The 20,421-nt window shown below is 37.0% G+C and overlaps 1 protein-coding gene and 1 pseudogene across 4 annotated transcripts in view; both read right to left on the bottom strand.

Moving 5' to 3' along the window:
* Positions 1 to 359: 359 nt before the first annotated feature.
* Positions 360 to 12,120, bottom strand: LOC102020526 (annotated as a pseudogene).
* Positions 11,028 to 20,421, bottom strand: part of Suco (SUN domain containing ossification factor) — a 79,525-nt gene continuing 70,131 nt past the window's right edge. For 3 of the 4 annotated variants that reach the window (XM_013520715.1, XM_005374860.2, XM_005374862.2), the window contains 4 exons: positions 20,126 to 20,280; positions 19,459 to 19,550; positions 14,033 to 14,088; positions 11,028 to 13,043 (listed from right to left, as the gene is read on the bottom strand). In XM_013520715.1, the coding sequence (XP_013376169.1) occupies positions 12,600 to 13,043; positions 14,033 to 14,088; positions 19,459 to 19,550; positions 20,126 to 20,280 (747 nt within the window). In that variant the 3' untranslated portion in view covers positions 11,028 to 12,599. Of the gene's footprint in view, positions 13,044 to 14,032; positions 14,089 to 19,100; positions 19,190 to 19,458; positions 19,551 to 20,125; positions 20,281 to 20,421 lie in introns of those variants that run through there. The other variant, XM_013520725.1, reaches the window with a different exon arrangement.

Below are 20,421 nucleotides of genomic sequence, written 5' to 3'. Positions count from 1 at the left end.
CATTTAGTTCTAGAAACTATCTTATTTTTTCCTTGATTTCTTCTTTAACCCATTGTGAAGTTAAGAGTGTATTTTTTAATTTCCATGCATTTGCATAATTTCTGCATTTTCTTTTGTGATTTATTTCTAACTTTATTGTGGTATGGCCTGATAATGTCATGGTATAATTTCAATTCTTTTACATTTCTTTAAGGCTGCTTTATTGGTTAGTGTGTGGTATATTTTGGAGAAAGTTTCATGTACTGCTGAAAGAATGAGTGCTGTGTTGGGTGGAACACTATGTCAATAGATATTAAGCCTATTTGTTCAAAGATTTTATGCAACTTTGAGATGTCTTTCTTTCCTTTTAAAAAAATCTTTCAAGCTTTTATTGAAGAGCAATAATTCAGGCTAAATGTTATCTTGTGAAAAACAGCCACATCCATGTACTAGCCATAATCCTGAAAAGCAGTGATGTGCTCTTCTAGCATATCTGTTCTGACTTTATTATCTTCAACTACATAGATGAAGTTTTAAAATTTCATATTGTACTAGAACTAGTTAGAAGAATCCTAGACTAAGCCATCTGCTTGAATGCTTCAGACATATTCCTCTAATTCTGCCATATCTGTCTCATCATCCCAAGGTTTTACATCTAGTAAGATGGAAGACTTGCCAACAAATGCAGGCTTTATGACCTTCTTGGATTCATACTGTGTGAGTCATTCTTCTCTTAGCTTCATTGTTTCCCTCCTCCTCCTCAATCCGAGGAGATCAATATAATCATCATCTTCACTATTTGTAGCTCCACTTCCTGTGGTATCTTCCACACCGGCATAACCATACTTGCCTAAAGCTTTTTTCACTCCTGGCAGGCTGGCCTTTTCCTTTTCATAAGACTTGATGTGAATATACCTACATGGGACATGATATAAATCAGCAGCTAGGGGGCCAAAGACTGCTTCAAATACTGCTGCATCTGCTTGTGCGGGCACATATCCCTTGATGTAACCCTTGTGTACCAGGTAATTGTTGAGCAACTGTAGGTGAGTGGGGCTTTCAAGTCTCTGGAACCAATGGCCTTGGCCTCCAGGAGCTGGGTAGCAGCAAAGCAAAAGAGCACAAAGGTTGACAGCAGCACTTGACTGCTCAGGAAAACTATAGGCACCATGCTTCAAAGCACAGATGACTGAAAGCCAGCTCTGGTATTGGTCTGTTGAGCTTTTGTCTAGTTGATCTATTTGTGATAGTGGGGTATTGAGGGCTCCCAGTATAAATGCACTGATGTTTATTTGATCGTTTATGTCCAGCAGTACTTGTTTTATGAAATTGGGTGCCCCATTGTTCAGTGCATATATGCTAATAATTGTTGCTGCTTCCTGTTGGGTTGTTCTCTTAACCAATATGCAATGACTGTCTTTGCTTCATTTGATCAGTTTTGGCTTGAAGTCCACTTTGTTTGAATATAAGATGATTATATCTGCTTTTGTGGGGTTCCTATTACATATGTATTGCTTTCCATCCTTTGATTTTTAGTCTATGAGTTTCTTTGTGGGTTAGGTGTGTTTTTTGTGTACAACATACTGTTGGATTTTGTATCTTTATCCATTGTGCCAGTCTGTGTCTTCTGAATGGGGAATTGAGACCATTTACATTAAGAGTTATTACTGGTAGGAATAATTCAATAGGTATTGAGTTATCCCTGTCATTGCATTATTTTTCTGTCTTGATTCCCTGTCTTTCACTTCTACTTAACTGCTCACCCCTTCTTGGTTTATTCTTTCCAGTAGATGTGTTGTCATTGTTAGCTTCATTGTCTCTTTCTAGGGTATCCTTGCATATTTTTTGGAATGCTCATTTGAATGCTTGTCATGAATTTCTTTGGGTGCTCTTTATCATGAAAGTATCTCATTTCTCTATCAAGTTTGAGAGCTAGTTTTGCAGGATATGTCAGCCTGGGTTGGAAATTGTTTTCTCTTTGGGCTTGAAACACTTCATGCCAAGCTCTCCCAGCTTTTAAGGATTGTGTTGAGGAGTTTGCTGTAATTTTAATAGGTTTTCCTTTAAAAGTGATTCTTTAACTGCTTTTAAGATTCTGCTCTTGTGTTGAACTTTTGGGATTTTAATTATGATGTGTCATGGGGAAGTTCTTATCTGGTCACAGCTATTTGGGGTTATACATGCCTCAGTTATCTGTATATTAAATTCTTTCACCTTATTTGAAAAGTTTTCAGCTATTATTCCAGTACACATATTTTTTAGGCCATTTGTTCTGTCTTCTGATTTTTTACTTATTCCAATTAATCTTAGTCTTCTTTGTATCACCAGGGAGCTGTTGAGTCTTGTTCTTTTGCTTTTATGATGTCTCTCATTAATTGGTCCCTGACAACAGCCCTGTCTTCTAGTTCTGAGCTATCAATACTTTCAATAGAATTTTTCATCTTCTGAATTTCTATTTGGAGCCTATTTAAGGACTCCAATCCTTTTCTATACTGGTCATGCGTGTTTTGCACCATTTTGTTTAGCTCCTCTATTAATGATTTTGTTAAATTGGCCCAATATTTTGTTACTTATATGTTCTGTGATCTAGTCAATTGCCTTGTTGAACTGTTTTGTTGTCTTTCCTGATACCATTTCAGATAATCTGAGGCTTTTGGTTTCCTCCCCTTCAATGCCCCATGGATCAGCTTTGGGGGCTTTCGGAGCTTTTGGAGGAATTTGCTGGATGTCTTCTCATGTTTCTACTTTTGTTGTTTTGTGTTGAGTTTTGTGGGTTTATTGTAGTGAAAAGTTTCCTTTCTAGTATGGAGATCTCTTTAGTTAATACCTATTTTTCAGTGATATTCTCTGGGCATGGCTAACTACTGGCCTTTGCCTCTACTTACTTGATATTGGAGGTTGCAGTGTGTTTGTCACAATATCCAGTCCTCCTGGAATGGTCCACAGTATTATTAAGGATCCCTAGGCAATTTAGATATTGGCACCCCAAGAAAACTGATTAATAGCAACAGCTATGACACTTTTGCTATAGTAATAAAACCAGCATCAAGTATAGCATTAAATACAAACTGAATATTGACAGACCCTAAGGACTAATAAAGTATCACTCTTGTCCACAGAAAAGAGATCTGTAATTATACTATGAACACTAAGACAAACCAAATATTTACCTTGACCTACAGTAGATCTCTATTAAATGGAACAACTCTACTAAAAGCAGTACACTGTTCAACAGTAGTACCATAGAGTTAACTATCTATAGATTTGTAAAGCTTAGTAGTTATACTAGTAAATGTGGAGGGGCTGGTCAACTGAAGAGTGAAACAAAAAGCAAAATTCAAAAAGTTCATCAATGGGAAATGAGAAGGAGGTAAGAAAAGTAAGATAGCAGTACTATTAAGGAGTAAAAGGAAATTAATAATGATAGGGAACAGTTATTGGAAAGAATGAATAAGAAAAAGAAGAAAGAAGATAAACAGCAAAAACTGGAAATGAGAAAAAACATCAGAAGGGAAAACAGTAAAAGTAAGACAAGGAACTAAAAGAAGAGATAAAATAAAGTGGGAGAAAAACCTCAATCCTGAAAAAACCCAATGAAGAAAAGATAAAAATAATATACAGTAAGAAAAGCAAAGAGACTGAGTCAAAGAAAAAATCCCTGTGTTATTGAATGAGTGGTTTCTTTCCACAATCTGTGGACTTGGGATCTAGCCAGAAATGGTTTTCTATGCCTACCTTTAGGGTCTATGGATCTTTGAGGTGCCCACCTTGGACTAGAGGGCCCCCTGCTCATTCCCCTCAGATTGTGATAACAGTTCAGGCCAAGGCACGTCCTTAGTTTCGCTAGCAGATGGGGAATGAGATAGCCCTCTGTGCTCTGCTGGATGTAGGCTGCAAGGCAGCGGTTCAAGTGGGCTGCTGCACGTAATAGTCTGGTTGCTCCCTTCTCTCCCCAGGTGTTTCAACCAAGGTCTGGCTGGTTGGTTCGTCTTTGCCTCCACTGCCTTGTGTTGTGCTCCCCTGGGGGCGGGTGCTACTCCCCCATCACAGGTCTGCTCTCCTATGCTGGGGAGAGGGATGCTGCTCCAGGTCTGCTTTCTTACATGGGATGGAACTGAAAACATTTTAATATAATTGGCCCTGGATGCTTATACAAGAAATTGTGACCTCGATTATTGTAAGCTTTCCTGCTGATAATATTGTCCAGGTAGTTTGCTCACTGAGCCAGATTGAGAGAGCCATTATTCTACCCTTTGTCATGATATTCTTCTTACCTGCCCAGGATGAGATGGATAGTGTTATTCTTCTTAATCTTTGTCATCAGTGAGCTGTCACTGATCTCATTTGTTTAACCTCCTCCAGAGGAAAAGAGGCCCTTGTAGTTAGACATCACAAGTTTGCTTCATGGTTCTTCCTTTCGGCCTTTCTCTTGATAGTCCCATTTGTCTGCTCCACTTTTGTGTATTTTGGCATAAAACGTCCTGCACAGGGGATGTTTGGCATAAAATGTCCTGCATAGGGGACATTTCCATTTGTATCTGAGCTAGAGTAGAAATGTGAACCTCTGTTAATTAGCCCAGAACAACATCAACAAGGATCCAGGACCATAGCCATGAGCTGCTTCCTGAATACTAGGTAGCTGTCCTCTCAAACATGGGCCTATTACCAAGGAGCTAGACAGTACCTTGGAGATTCCACACCTACCAATCTTTGTGAGCAGAACAACTTATGAGGATAATTCTTCAACTGCATCTTCTTACAATGAGGCGAGAGAGAAATCTAATTGCCTCCCACCTGGAAAACAAATTTGAAATCCATTAGATCAGTGACTAGTTGTCACTCTGAAGCTCGTTCCACTTTGCACTCCTGGGTTTCTTTGGGCTCTTTCTGGATGAAATGCCCTCCTGATGCCCACTCCCAACTCACATCCTTCCCTGACGGTGCCCATCACCAGCGTTTCCATTTCTTGGTAAACTTCTGAGTCTTTAAGACACAGCCCAAAAGACAACTGCATTAGAGAGTGAACCCTGGAGCTTTAAATCATATGGTGAAAACCACTAAATTACAAATTTGGGGGCAAGTAACACCTTAATTACCAGTGGAGGTTTGTGCACCTGTAATTTCTCTTAAAGGAGGTCTGAAATGGGTAAACAATTTATTAGTGTTCCTCAGCAAAAATTCTGGAGAGGTAAAATCATTCCTTAAATTTCATTCAACAGACTATCTCTTAGTGCTATGCTTTGTGTGTAGATGTTCCCCCCAAAGGCCACATGTGGTCCTGGGGCGGGCTTTTAGAGTTTATGATGATTCATGGCCCAATGCTGGGACTACGGGTGTGTGTTATACTCACCCTAGGGTGAGTAGCCTGCACACAACATAAGGGAGGGAAAGAGGCTTATTTGCTGCTTCCCCATTTTTGCTCTTGCTGTTTTTGCTGTCTTCCACTGCCATGAACTGTGTGCCACTCTGCCTTGGAGCCAGCCAATTATGGACTGAAACCTCCACAAACTGTGAGCTAAATAAACCTCTCCTTCCTCAGTTTTGGGCATTGGGTGTTTCGTTTCAGCAACGAGAGAAAACTAACTAAGACACTTAATTACACTACTCCTTTTCCATAAATACTGCAGAATGGAGATACAAACCCATAGCAGACAGCCTTGTGCTAGACAGCAGACAGCCTGGTATAGGAAATATGGCTTGTGGTAAAAATTTTAGTTATTTTTGAGCAACTTGACAAGTTCCAGTGCTCTCAGACATAGAGGTACACAGGCCAGATCTAATGCAGCAGGGGTGGGGCTCATGCAAACACATTTTCTGGAGGCTTTGGGGGAGACCAGACTCTTGGGGGAAAAGAAGAGCCACAGTTTCCGTTCTCTGTTGTGACAGTGTTATTTTAAAGAAGAGCCTCTTTGATCTGTCTGATGTATATTAGCATTTCGGCCTCCCTCAAATCAATGTTCTTTTTCATGTGGGGATTTTGAGTCATTTTTGTACTCCCTCTTTTAAAGTTCCATAAACCCCCAATAAATAAGAATTCTGACTGCCTGCTCCTGGGGAAAGAAGACTTATCTTTACTGCTGATATTAATACTATTCATTTCTCCTGATCACTGCCTGGTTCTTAGATTTGACACTGTAGACTTCCTGACCCCTTAGAAATATCCAGACCCTGACTAATCAATTGTGTTCGTAAAATTATATACTTTGTCTCACTGAACAACACACCTCTTTGAAAGGACTTATACTGTTATCTGATAACTATATACTATATATGTTAGCACTTTTTTCTACACTGAATATTTTCTCTTAACTCTCTTGCTATTCCCAGTTCCATGTACTAAGTCCCAATCACTCTGCCCTCACACACACACACACAAAAAAAAAAAAAAAAAAGAAAAGAAAAGAAAAAGAAAAAAGAAAAAAAATTCACTACTGGGTAACGGAGTCAGGGCCTTCACACTGAGTTAGGTCTCCAGCCCCCTTTTTTCATTCTGGGGCAAGGTCTGCCAAGTCACAAAGTTGCCCAGGCTGGGTTTGAAGTTGAGATCCTCCTGCCTCAGCCAGGCTCCCAGTGTGCTGGAATTTTCCCTTTAGACATTTGTTTCCTATAATCTATTCAAAGAGTATTATATTTCTTTCCCCTAAAGCCAATTAGAAAATGTAACTTTGTAAATTTTTGATACTATTTTACAAAAATAATAGAGGACAGATACTAAATGCAACATCTTGTCTCAAGTAAGGCTGTGACTACAAAATATAGACCTTATGGGGCATTCCACTGGCCTAATGCCTGAAACTGGTTCTTCTGCAAATGGCATCCTAGCCCTGAAAGCAATTAAGAAATACAGAACAACAACAACAAAAGAACCAAGAGTTTGGTATCCCGTCTGGATGGGCAGCATTCCAACTTTTTCTGGAGTATGGACAATACGCAATAGGCTTCTGGCAGGAGATAGATTCAGTGCTCTCCAGTAAGGCTGCCTGAAGGAGGAGTCAGGGCTCAGCAGAGAAACTACAGTTATTGATGGGCCTAGGAGCTGGAAGGGACTAAAAGATTATCCAGGGACTAGTGCATCATCTATACCCGGGGAACACAGGTCAAAAAAATCCAGTGAGAGCTTCCTCCAAAATATCCTCACTGGTTATGAGTAATCTTTTTTTTTTTTTTTTTTTTTTTTTTTTTTTTTTTTTTTGAGTAATCTTTAAATTAATACTTTTTAGACAAGTAATCTTTAAATGTCTGCCAGACCCATCTTATCCCAGCATGGGGAAAGTGAAAACTTACTTGCTCCCTTTACAGAAAAATAGGCAGTAATTAGGGGGAAACATGGGCTAGACAGGACTTAAAATGGTTAGCAGAGGTATGAGGTATGTTAGTATGCTGGCAAAAGTGATCTATGCTTAGGCTTCGAACCTACATCAGGGTGTTACCTGGGAGCAGAGTAGAACTATGGGAGAGTGAAATGGCAAGTTCTGCCTGTTATCTGGGACTGGGTATTCCAAATGGTTTGTCTGAGTTCAAGAAAGAATGGTAAGAAATGATAATGGTGAGGTTAGATCTATCAACAAGTTTTGTTATAAAATGGAACAGAAAAATAGGCAGTAATTAGGGGGAAACATGGGCTAGACAGGACTTAAAATGGTTAGCAGAGGTATGAGGTATGTTAGTATGCTGGCAGAAGTGATCTATGCTAAAAGGGAAAAACACTAATACAGAAAAAAAAAAATGAAGCAATGTCCAGCCAGCTAAAATGAAGAATGGAGGGGCTGGGGATTTAGCTCAGCGGCAAAAGCACCTGCCTGGCAAGCGCAAGGTCGTGAGTTTGGTTCCCAGTACCGGAGAAAAACCAAAAAAAAAAAAAATAATAATAAAATAAAATAAAAAAGAATGGAACAGAGTCCACAAGCAGAGCATTGGGCTTTGAGGAGACAGTTTGTCCTATGCAGCAGGAACAGAGGCAGATCACAGGACAAAGGCTAGAAGGAGGAGCGTGTGAGGTCTTGGTAACTTTCATCTTTCTCAGTGAAATAGAAAGGTCATCAGATGATATAAGGGCAGGGAAATGTCTTTTGGGGAGAAAGCTTGAAATAGTGCAGGACGCTTGATAGACTGAGAAAATGAAGTGCGTTGGCAGTTTTAAGGGCACATTTGAAATCAGCAGTCACCAAATGACATGAGAAGAGTCACCACAATTCTCTTTGGCCTGCCTTAGCTTTGTGGACACAGATGTGCAGAAACTGGATTGCACCAGGGAATTGCTTTTCTGAGCAAGTAGATCAAGGCAAGAGACAGACAAGAAAATTAAAGATATAGGAAAGAGAAGAATTTTAAGGACTAGCTATGGAATTCAAACTCGCTAAAAGTAAGGACTTCCAGGGAGTGAGGGATAGTGTACACGGGGTATGATCAGTAGATTGTAGGCTTGAGTAAGATAAAGGAACTCTCAGGGTGTGAGGTGAAATCATGGAAGATGGTGGTCAGAGTTAGACGCTTGAAATTGGTATTAAAGGATTATGTATATTGATAAAATTTATTCATTGGATGAGGTAGCTAATTATAGTCTTGAAAACAAGATGAAAGAAGAGATTAATAAACAAAAATGTAAGATACAAGTTGAAATCATCACGAATGATGAAATAGTATTGAAATGAGTGATCTCAAGAATATGGGTGAGAGCAGGGAGTGGTGGCATATAGCTGTAATCCCAAGAATCTGGGAGGCTGAGTCAGGAGGATCAAAAGTTTAAGCCTATGCTGGCCTGGACAATTTAGCAAGACCTTATCTCAAAAAAATTTTTAAAAAAGCTTTAGGTTCAATCCCGTCCTGGGAAGAGATGGGAAAGGAAAAAGAAACAGGGTTCTAAACTCCTTGGTGATCTTTCACATGATGGTGTACACTGAGGCTGCGGACAAGGCATCTTTACAACAGCCATGATGATCTGCTTTCTTGACCCCTGCTGGTGGATGTACGGAGGCCAGGGATGAGAACCCTGGGCGTCCAGACATTAGTACTTTACACTGACTGTACTGCATACTATGAATACGCCTACTAGTATTTCATACTCGAACAATCCTTTGAGAAACCTCATGCTCAGCGAGCTTGTGATTTGTCCAGTGCCAAATTGTTTTAAAAGGCAAAGGGCAAATAGGAGAATCTACTCGTGAACCAATCTACCACCTCCCTGGCATCTGGCTATTTTGAACCATTCTAGGGCTAAAACTTGGCTTTTATCTTGTTCACTTTTTAAAAAATTATTTACTCAAAAAGACTTTAAAAAAGTGTTAGAAAGCATTTGCTTGGGATTTAAGATTTGACATACTCAAAAAAATTTGGTTCTGAGTATTTGATTTCACAACTGCAATGAAGTCTTTACAACAGTACACTGCTGTAAATATTCTAAAGATGAATTTTTAAAAATCATAAATTAAGGGGAGAACAATGCAGAGGTCATCAATATGTACCCCAGCACAAGAGAATTTAAAGTGTCTTAATGTTATACAAATGAATACTTGTGGGTTGGGTAATATCAATACCTCTCTCAAAACATTGTGTTCACTTTAGAAAGTAAATGATTCAGATAAAATATGCCTGGCCCTTACATGAGGATGTGCAGTCATAAAGCAGTAGTTTTAAAAAGACATTAAATATACATTTCAACCAAATGAAATTTGGTTGGACTGCAGACAAAAAAGACAGAAAACATAAGGATGTATGAGGAATAACTGAAGAAACCTGACTACATACTACTATGTATCAGATATTATGAAATTATCAGTTTTCTTAGGTGGAATATTGGCATTATGGTCATGTAGCTCGTATGAATGTCCTTATTCTACGAAAACGCATGCTGAAATATCTAGGGTGAAAGGTCATAATATCTCAGATCACTTTCAAATGGTTCACTCCCAAAATGCATTTTATACACACACACAGGAAAAGGCACACAAATATGTATAGAAAGTCTAAAATGTTAACTGATGGATCTGGGACAATGAGTTCAACTTTGCTATGAATTTGAAATTTTTCAAACTATGAAGTTGGAGAAAATTGTGTGAATGCTTATTCTGTGAGGTGCAGTTAAAAAGCAGTATTTCTAAGTTATGTAACTTAACATACTACAATTAATAATTTATTTAACCACATTAAAGATACAAGTTTAATGTACTTCATGTCTGTGCCAATGAGTTCATATATTCAAACTAGACATGTATCTAAAACTGGAAAATCAATAAACAGCACAAGATAAGGACCGTAACTGGAGAACAGAGGTGAAAATTGTTGCTGGGGAGCAAGAAACCCTTGGTGGGGAAAGGTGGGTGACACCAGTGGGTCACAGTATGGAACGAATTAGTGTTGTTTTACCAAACAAGCCTCCTAATACCACTTAATTTTGTACACCCTCAATACATATTAAAACTCCAATAAAATGAACTTAATTTTGCATCCTTGTCCTAATTCTTCAGTCTGGCAATTCATTTCGTATCATTTTAATGTTTTACTTGACATTAGAAAAAGAAATAAAATGAGGTTGGTCATCAAGAAACACTGAAAATCCATTTAGAACACATAGAAGTTTTGAATTTCAGGGCATTCTGGATTTCAGTTTAGGGATGTTCAACTCGTGTATACTCTGCTTCTTAACCAGGCACAGATCTACTGGTAAGAGTCTTCATTCCTTAAGTGTTATTTTCCCCCCTTTATGTAGCTATAATCTGAGAGAGGAAAAATAAAACTCATATTACAAAATGTTATTAGGTTATCGGATAGGGAAAAGTTAAAAATTTCTAGTTTTAATGATGGCATCTAATACAAGACAAAAGCACACGTACATCTTCTAAATATTCCACACTGTCATTTTGGTGTTTGAAAATGGTGCTATCACTGTATAAAGAAAAATATGTTCATGTGAAGATATATTACGTGTTGTTGGCTGAAATTATTATTTAAAGAGATGCTGTGGTATTTCACTTTAAAAGTGGCAAAAAAATCTATGTTAGAAATTAGTAAAAATTTGTGCATTTTCTTTCAAAGGATGGAAGAGTCAGCAATTAATAAAGACAAGTGTTCAGATTTATTTGGAAATTCACAGTTTCTAATGGCACTACAGCTCTGTAGTTACATATTGAAAATCTTCTCGCCATAACACACAGATGGTGCACGTTCCACTCTGTTCTCATCTGGACCTTTTCTTAAGGGGCTTCTGTACTATCAAGCCCTCTTGCTCTGAATGGCTAACTGTGCAGACTAGAAAAAAAATTTAGTCTCCTAAAACATACTCTCAACCTAAAGCAGCAACTTAAACAAACAAAAAGGGTTTTAAATAAGTCACATTACAAACAATACCCCAAGAAAGGTATTAAACAAAAACAGTTACTACTAAAAGTGCTCAATAAGTTATAACTTAAATCTCACAACACAAAATGGTCAATTCTCTCCCTTTCAAAAAGAAACATGTTCCACTTTCACTCATTACTGTACAATCTCACACTAAGAAATCATTGTGTTCAAATACAGTCACTGCCAATATTTTTAAAGGAAAAGTAAGACAAATAATGACAAACACATTGACAGCACACATATGTATCTCTGCACATTGTAGCCAATACAAAGCAAACACCAAGGAATAACAATCCCTTTAGACTTGACCGGTTAGACAAGGCTTGACAAACTCACTAGCTGGTTCTGAGCGTATATGTATATAGGCAGTGATTACACTATGAGACCTTTACACAGTTGTCCCGCCTTCAACTTCTTTATGTTTGTACTAGAAAATAGTGATGTGAAAGTTTGGAGGATTAGTGTTTATTGTATACTGTTTAAAATGTAACACAGCTAAAGAAACCTTCTCAACTGGTTGTGTTTAAAGGTGAATTTATAAAAAATCCGTTTGCAAATACCACTTATGGGCAAGAAAAGATTTTACAGCTTTTCTCACCGGGTTAGTGACTAAGAAAAAAGTAATCCTGTCCAAATAAATTAAAGGAAAATAACATTCCGAGCATCACCATTTACCTAAACAAACACGCTGAAATGTTCCAGCAAGTGCTCACTTCCAGTGAGTTTGCTAAACAGAGATTTGTTCGGCAAGTCTTTGGGGTCTTTACACCGTCTGACCCACACTACTTTGAGCCTCCGGCACATACCGCCTTAAAACCTTGTAGTGTTTGCGGCTTCAAAAACCTAACAAATTTATAAAAGAAATCAAATGACAGAAAAAGTTCTCCCTCCTCTTCCAGTGGCATTATAAATAGACAAAAGGCACATAAATATGGGGAAGGTGCAAGAAACAGGAACAAAGCTAAAGGAAGAGGGTTAGGCTTTCATTCCTATCCCACCCAAGGAACTGGGCTTCCCAATTACTTTTGTCCCAGTAATTAATCTGTGAAAAACATCTTTATAAAAAGTCTACCATTGTCCTCATAGGAAGTGAGCAGCCTTGTTAAAACTGTAGCTCATTAACCAAGATTGACACAATCCCATCTACTTTTTAAAGAGGCATAAACCATAATTTCTGAATACTTCTCCCAATAATATTTTCTCCCTCCCCTAATCCCTTCAAATACCACAGACTGTTTTTCAAAGAACAAAAAAAGCCCCCAGTACGAAAATTTCAATTAATATTAGGTATGTCCCGAGACTGCTGTAACACCAAATGTTCCCACGGTGATCTCTTTGTTTCCTTTGATTATGTCATGCAGGCTCGGCAATGATCCCGACTTAGTCTGTATTAGAGTTTTTATCAATTTTCCTTGGTCTTGGACTTTAGAACGCCTTCGTTTTAAAGCCCTCTTTTCAGTTTTTGTCTTTTGGGACTGTCCATTGCACAAACTTGTGCAAGCTGAAATGCCACAAAAATAGGACTCTTCTGACTGCGATGAAGTTTCTGAACTTCCCTCAGATGGAGGGCCCTTATAAGAAGAGTGATAAACTTCCCCCATATTAGAAAAATCTCTCTGGTTCGTAAAGGGCTTTCTTCCTTTTATGTCTCCATTAGCTATAGGGTGCAATGGATCTGCAGGCTTTATGGTCTCAATTTTTTCAGTTTTATATTTGCAGCGTTTCTTCTGTAACACAAATAAGAGGGCAAGAATTAGACCTCCATAAGCTAGCTTACTGAGTACCCGAGAGAGCTGAGTGAATGCAGGAGGAAAGTGCCACCACCTGGTAAAAAGTAAAACTGTGTTATAAACACACATGCACGCATGTGCACACTATTACGGTATGCCATCACCTTCCCATTTTGTACATACTACTGAATCAAATGTTTTAACTGCTTACCTGCCAATTGTGGGTTGATAACTAACGTCTTAATATTTACCTATGTGTCAGATATTATACGGGCTACTTTCATATATGCCTTACGAATCCTGAAAGGTTGATCCTTGATTACTAAATGAGAAAACTCAGGTTCAGAAGACTAGTTCCTTGCCCAAGTTACAAAGCAGCAAATGAACAAGTTGGAATTGAATCTTAAGCTATCTCACTGTAAAGCCCAGGTTTTTTTTTAACCTAGACAACTGCCACTAATCAAAATGAGTATAATTTCATTTGAGACGCAAAATGGAAAAGCAGATTTATAGCAAAAGATTCTAAGTACATTCTGAATTTTGCCACCTACTTAGTGGTTCATTTTAACTACTTTTTTCATCTAAAAGGTGGGGATATTACCATCTTCAGGTTGTGAGGATAACAGGAACATGCATGCATAGCCCCTGACACGCAGAAGATTCTCAGTAAACAACGACTATTACCTGAAGATCTGTAAGCATTTTTTTTTAAAGAGATGAAAAATAACAATTTATGCTCTGCAGGTCTCTTACTATCTTTTATTGTTCTACTTTTTACTCCTTTAAAAATGAGGAAGTGTTTCTTGGCTCCCTCCTCATAAAAAATAGGCCACAATGGTGGATGGGTCATACTCTGTTGACCATTGTAAACATTTACACTATCACCATAATTGAAAATAAATGAAAGTAAAGGCTGTATATTCAGTCTACGTCTTCATTTACTAACATTTAACACACCAATAAACTTCAAAAGACAAGGATATTACCTTTTTTTCTGGAGAAAACTTGAGAGGTTCTACGATGTATAAATCATTTGGGTCTACTATAAGAAAAAAAAGCAGATGTAAAATGAAAATTGGATTTCATTTTGATTAAATATATATCATCTCAGTGATCATTTTATTAATAGGACCAATAAATGTATGCATACATAGGCTATATACTTATGTATTTTATATTAGTAAACCAAGAGAGGCAAGGCAGAGGACAGTAACATTCTTAATTTGAAACTGGTCATTATTTGAAAGTAGGTCACATTCAACTCACTATATTTCTTTGTTACATTTTAATTAACAGTTGGTTATCAATTAGCACAAGAAAGATCCTTCTGAGGCCAGCCCCGCCCTCTTATCTTAGATAAGAAAAAAACTAACACCAAACCTACAGATCATTTGAATATTTTCCTAAAAGACTGAATTATCCAATGTTTCACAAAGGTGGATTAAAAATGCACAGCAAGCGGTTGTGAACACGGTATAAAGAAGACAGAGGAATATGTACACACACAAAAACATGCAAGAATTTTTTTCTAAGTGTTTATTTTTAAGATTAAAAGCTCCAAAATCTAAACACAGCTTGAACATGCAGTATATGTGATTGAGCAATAATGAATAAACACTCTGGCACAGTAAGTAAATTAGATCTGTAAGTTTTAGCTTAAAGTACCTACAATTTCATTACATTCAAACTATTCCTAATCTACTAGTAAACTGACAAGATACACACACATACACACAAACAGGTACATATGAAGCACTGACACTTGTCTTCTTCAATAAAAGACAGCATTTAAAGTCTGACAGAGAACTAAGTTTGTTAAGTACTAAATTCTCTATAAACTTTAACACACCAGAAATTTATCAATAACATGATTGAATCTATTGGAATTCTTACATACATCCAGAGATTCTGTTACTGATGACCTTTTTGTTTTGTTTGGTTTTGTTACCAGCAATCAAACTCAGGATCTTGTGCTTGCCAGGTAGGCACTGTTCCACTGAACTATATCACTGGCCCCTAATGATGAAAATACTGAAGTGTTCCTCTACATAATCATTTCTACAGACTGCCAACAGATCACTAATCTCAAGCTTTTTTTTAAATCATATGTCTACTTCTTGGAATGATTATTGTTATTTAGATAAAACTCTGCATTGAAAGCAACTATGATGGGAAAAAAACCCAAAAAATATTAGAACCATAATCCCTGGGCCAATGAAGGAAAAGTAAGAACCCGAAGAGTCAAGTCTGGAACACAAGTCATTTCTGTCCTGAATACATCTGCCAATGCAAGAACATATGAACTTTGGTTCAGATGGTATCAGAGAGTCTGAATCAGAAATCAGATCCCTGGACCAACTCAAAGTAGTAGTCCTAAAATGTCTTCTCCCTCTGTTCATAAACTAGGAATCCAAAGGACTATACCCTGAGGTTAAGAATGAAGTTGCAGTTCAAATTCCCAACACCTGGTGGCCCAACAAACTTCAAGCCATGACCATAAAGTGCTGTATGAATGCAAAGCAAACAAAAATTCCCTCTAGAAGAGGGACCTACACTCTAGCCATTGCATTTAGCCCTACAAGTAGTTTTCAAAGCTGAACAGCACACAAGGATAGTAAGGCCTAAAAAAGATGTAACATACCTTGAGTAAAAACTTACAAAGACATGAACAGTCACAAAGATTTAAGATGTTAGAATTATTTTAAATATTAAAAAACCGCAAACTGTTAAAACAATTAGGCTTACTACATTTAAATAAAAAAGGTGCTTGAAAATATCTTCAGTAAACATAAAAGAAGAAAAAAACACCCATTTTTTCATTACAAAATATAAAAACTAAAAAGGGAATAAGCAGTAACTGAAATTAAAAATCCAATGGATTAACAACAGACTACATAGAGCTGAAAACTGTGTGACCAGGTAAAGAAATCAGAAAAAAAAAAAAATCATCCAAATTAAAGCACAAAAAGGCAAAAAGATGGAAAGCTTGCAAGATCAGAGTATACAGGGAGAAGGACTAACACAACTGTAATTAAATTTAAGAGTCTAAAAAAGAATGGGCTAGAGACAATATCTGAAGGGAAAAAAGTAATAGGTTAGAATTTCCCAATACTAGTTTTTAAAAAAATCCATGAATCAAACAGCCTAAATCTCAGAATATTTCAGACATTTAACAGAAGTTATGACAAATGAAAGGTCTTAGATAAAAAGATGTAATAAACATAAATAACTCAGTACAATGCAAAGGTAAATGAGCATTACGTACAAAATGTAGCAATACCATGAAGTTAAAATTAAGAAAAAATATTATATACTATATAATAATATATATAACACACAACACAGAGCAAAATAGGAGATTAATAGGAAGTAGGGAGAAGTTCAAGTATTACCTCAAATTACATATTACACAGTTCTAAAAATGTTTCAATACATATGCTAATTTCATTTATACAGATAGCCTATCTTAGCTTGTTGAAAAAATGTCTACTGAGTTCGGCATGGTACCATGCCCGTAATCCCAGCAGTTGGGAGGCTGAAACAGGAGGATTGCTGTGAGTTTGAGGCCAGCCTGCGCTACAAAGTTCAAGTCCAGCCTGAACTACACAGTGAGACCCTGCCTCAAAACAAAAAACAAAAAACCACCAAAAAGTCTAATGAAAGCAAGGAAGCAGAGCAAACAGAACAGTTAATGGGCAAAACATAACACGCAAATATTTTTATGCTAATGCATTTTAGCATTCAGAATAAAGGTACAGATTCCTGGAGTTTGTAGTTCAAAGTGACCAGAAAGAGGAAACAAGATATATCATGTACAGGTACAAATTCCCTATGATAAGTGTTATCATTATTAATATATAAAATGTCCCAATAAAATAAAAATTAAAAAAAACAAACAAAAAACCCAAAGTGACCAGCAAACCGTTTTCCTACAACTTGTACTCCAAACTTCTAGACATGTCTGGAGTAACTTTACTGATTCAAAAAGTCATCTTTACTATCTCAAAGTCCTTCGGAGGGAAAGGAAAAAAGGCAGAGGACACTTTGACCCATCTAACTTCTTTAAGCTTTACATAGTTAAGGTAAAACCTCAAAACCTCATATGAGAAATAAAAAAATTACATGTCAGTCATTTTATTATTCATGAATAGATACAAAATTACTAGTTATCAAAATCAGACTAAATAATATATACAAAAAGTCACACACATACATACATGCCTAACTGGTGTTTAATAATGCAAGGCAAATACAGACTGAGATAAAGGCCTCAAACATTAGGAAATAGTTAATGTAATCAACGTAATACCATTTTCAGGGCACAAAAAAAATCATTTTAAAGGTTGCTAAAAATGTTATTTGGCAAAATTAAAATGGATCATGGGGAAAGGGAACTATTAGCCAACCAGGAATGAGAGGAATGTCCTCAGATAAAGAGTATCTACAAAAAATCCACGACAAATATAAACACTTAGTAGTAAATAATGAGTCTACTTTATCAGAAAAAGACAAAGGTATCTATTAATCGTTTCCACTTAATACTGATGAGGATGAAACAATTATAGTTAAGGAAGACGATGCTCTCAGAAAACAAAAAACTTGTAAGGACTGCAGGAGAATACAAAACTGTCTTCATCATCAGAAGATGTGCCTATACTATTCACAGAAAACCTAAACTGACCTATAAATGAACTATTCTGGTAAAACAACATGGCTGTTTATAAAAATGACATAAAAATTTAAGGCTGGGTATAGTGGTGTGTGCTTATAATCCCAACATTCTGGGAGGCTGAGGCAGGAGCTTGAACAATGACAGGGCAACTTAGCAAGATCCTGTCCCAAAGGGAAAAAAAAAGACTGGGTACGAAGCTCAGTACAGAGGCCCTGGGCTCAAACCTCGGTCCTAGAAAAAAATATTGGGATATTTGGTTTCTGGTTTAGCACCTAAGAAATTTGAATGCTGCCACTCTGCCTTAATAAATAAAAAGCTGAACAATCCAAAAAGCTAATATCTCTTCTTAGATCTCAGAGAGATGAAATCACAAGGCTGACAGCTAACCATTAAGCCAAAACTGGAGATCCACAAGCAGGTACAGAGAATCACAACCAACCAGTGTGGGAACCTCAGAGAGAACCATTTTAGGTGTACAGAGACCTAAACTATAATGGATAAACTGTTGACGGTTCACTGTGGAAAAAATATAAATAACTACACTCAACTGCATGGTGAATCTCACACAGCAGTTAAAAGTCAAAATAATGGTCTCCCCATTAGGACATGGTAGTGACTGAAAGGGCACAAAAAAATTTCTGAGGTGCTGTTAATACATACTCTGCTTCTTAATCTCGATGTAGTTATGTAGGCATGTTGAGTCTGAAAATTCTTAAGCTTTACTTATGATCATTACACATTCTTGTACTGTATATAATACTTCAACAAGAAATTTCACTTTTAAAAAAAAAACAGCAGGGGCTAGGGATTTAGCTCAGTGGCACAGCGCCTGCCTGGGAAGCACAAGGTCGTGAGTTCGATTTCCAGTACTGTAGAAAACAACAACAAAAAAAGACAGCAATTAAAAGAACAAGAAGGAAAGCAGGGAGGACAAAGAAATTTACCTTATCTACGTAAACACTATCTAAAGTGTTATGTTTGGAAAGCTCTGTGATAACGATATACTAGTGAAGCTGAGGAACCATTACTTGAATGATTTAATCAACTGAAACATGCTGCTCAGTTACAAAAATCCAAAAGGACGAACAGCCAATGATTATTAAAAAAAACATTCGTAATTGAAATATATAATTAAATGGTTATTTTAATATTGCTATGAAGATAAATTTCTCAGTTTCTTAATAAGCACTATTTACAGAAATATTAAAATAGGAAAACTGCTATTCAGTACACACCCATTCATTTAAATGTAAGTACATACCGAATGTTAGTTAGACAATGGAACTCAATTACAGACTGGGGCTATAACAGAGAAAGAGATCACACTTCCGCTTAAGAAAGTACCTCAGGGTCCTAAACTTGACACAAAAGGGATCCTACCTGTACAGGAAGAGGAGGCAGATAAGCACAGGATGCTATGGGAGCACATTCAGGTTTTCCATATCTGCTGAACTTTCTCAAACATCCCTTTCTAAAAAGAAATACTTCTAAACAGGAGCATGTGCAAACCAAACTACCAGCTGCTAATTAAATAAACTAAGCCCCCCTCCCTACCCTTTGGGCTTTTAAAGGAACAAAGAGAAATAAATGTGAAAACAATAAAGAGGCTGTGACACAGCACAAACACATCAGTTCTTGTATTCATTTTTTTATTGCAGATGATCACAAACATAACAGTGACATTACGTTTATGCCAGAAGTAATATGTTTATACACCTATTGCAGAAGCACAAAAATTACCTTCTTTGCCAGTTAACTGTAGAGACTTAGATCTCATGAGTGGAAATGAAATTCTTCTCTTCAAATTCATATCATCGTAGGACGAGAAACACCTAACACATTAAGAGAAATTAATACTGCACACAATGCATACACTGCAATTACTCTGTAGTTGAGGTCAATTGCAGGATACTGAGAACTGTATAAGAGACTTAAGTCCAAATTAACTATCCCTCCCCCAGAATGTAAGCTTTGTGAGGCCAGGGGCTATTCACCCTTGTGTGCCCCAACCTCAGACTGTATTGCTTACACCTTACATACACTGGTTGCTCCATAAATACTTGTCAAATGAATGAAAATTTATTAAGCAACTTTGTAACTATTATTGCTAGTAATGCAAAAAATTCTCATCTAAAAGGTATTATATTAAAATACCTTTTCTCTTCCCTGAACTCTACATTTGAGCACCTTTCTCAACCAATTTCAAGTGTTATATGCACTACTGGTGTTTTTCTCTGTTATAAGGCTATATACAGCCATCTAGGTATAGGACCATCTCACTATCCTCATAGTGTCTTTTACGAAAAGTTTCCAAGATAATCATGGGGGGAAAGGAATTATTTCACTTTTTATTTACTCAATCTTTCTCAAAAATATTAAAAAGCATGGTAAAAAAATTGTGACATACCTTTTAGGGCTTGGGTATTGATTACTTTTGGGAAGTTTTGAAATATAATCTCCATCAAATTGAGAACTACTGCGACAACGCTGCATACAAAGCATCAGTCCCAAGACAACACACAGAACTAAAGCTATAACGAGATAGCTTTGTCGATCTGAAACCTGAGATGAGAAGAGGGTTAAACAATAATAATAATAAATCACCCTAGGAAAAGATAGTGAACCTAATCTTCAAAGAACAAATCATGTTAAATATTTTAAAGTGTGCTTCAAGACCACAAAATGCAGGGCATGTTCTTTGAA

Source organism: Chinchilla lanigera, unplaced genomic scaffold (assembly GCF_000276665.1).
Source record: "Chinchilla lanigera isolate Chin_1 unplaced genomic scaffold, ChiLan1.0 scaffold00005, whole genome shotgun sequence".
Classification (NCBI taxonomy): domain Eukaryota; kingdom Metazoa; phylum Chordata; class Mammalia; order Rodentia; family Chinchillidae; genus Chinchilla; species Chinchilla lanigera.
This window is presented reverse-complemented; position numbering and strand designations above follow the sequence as displayed.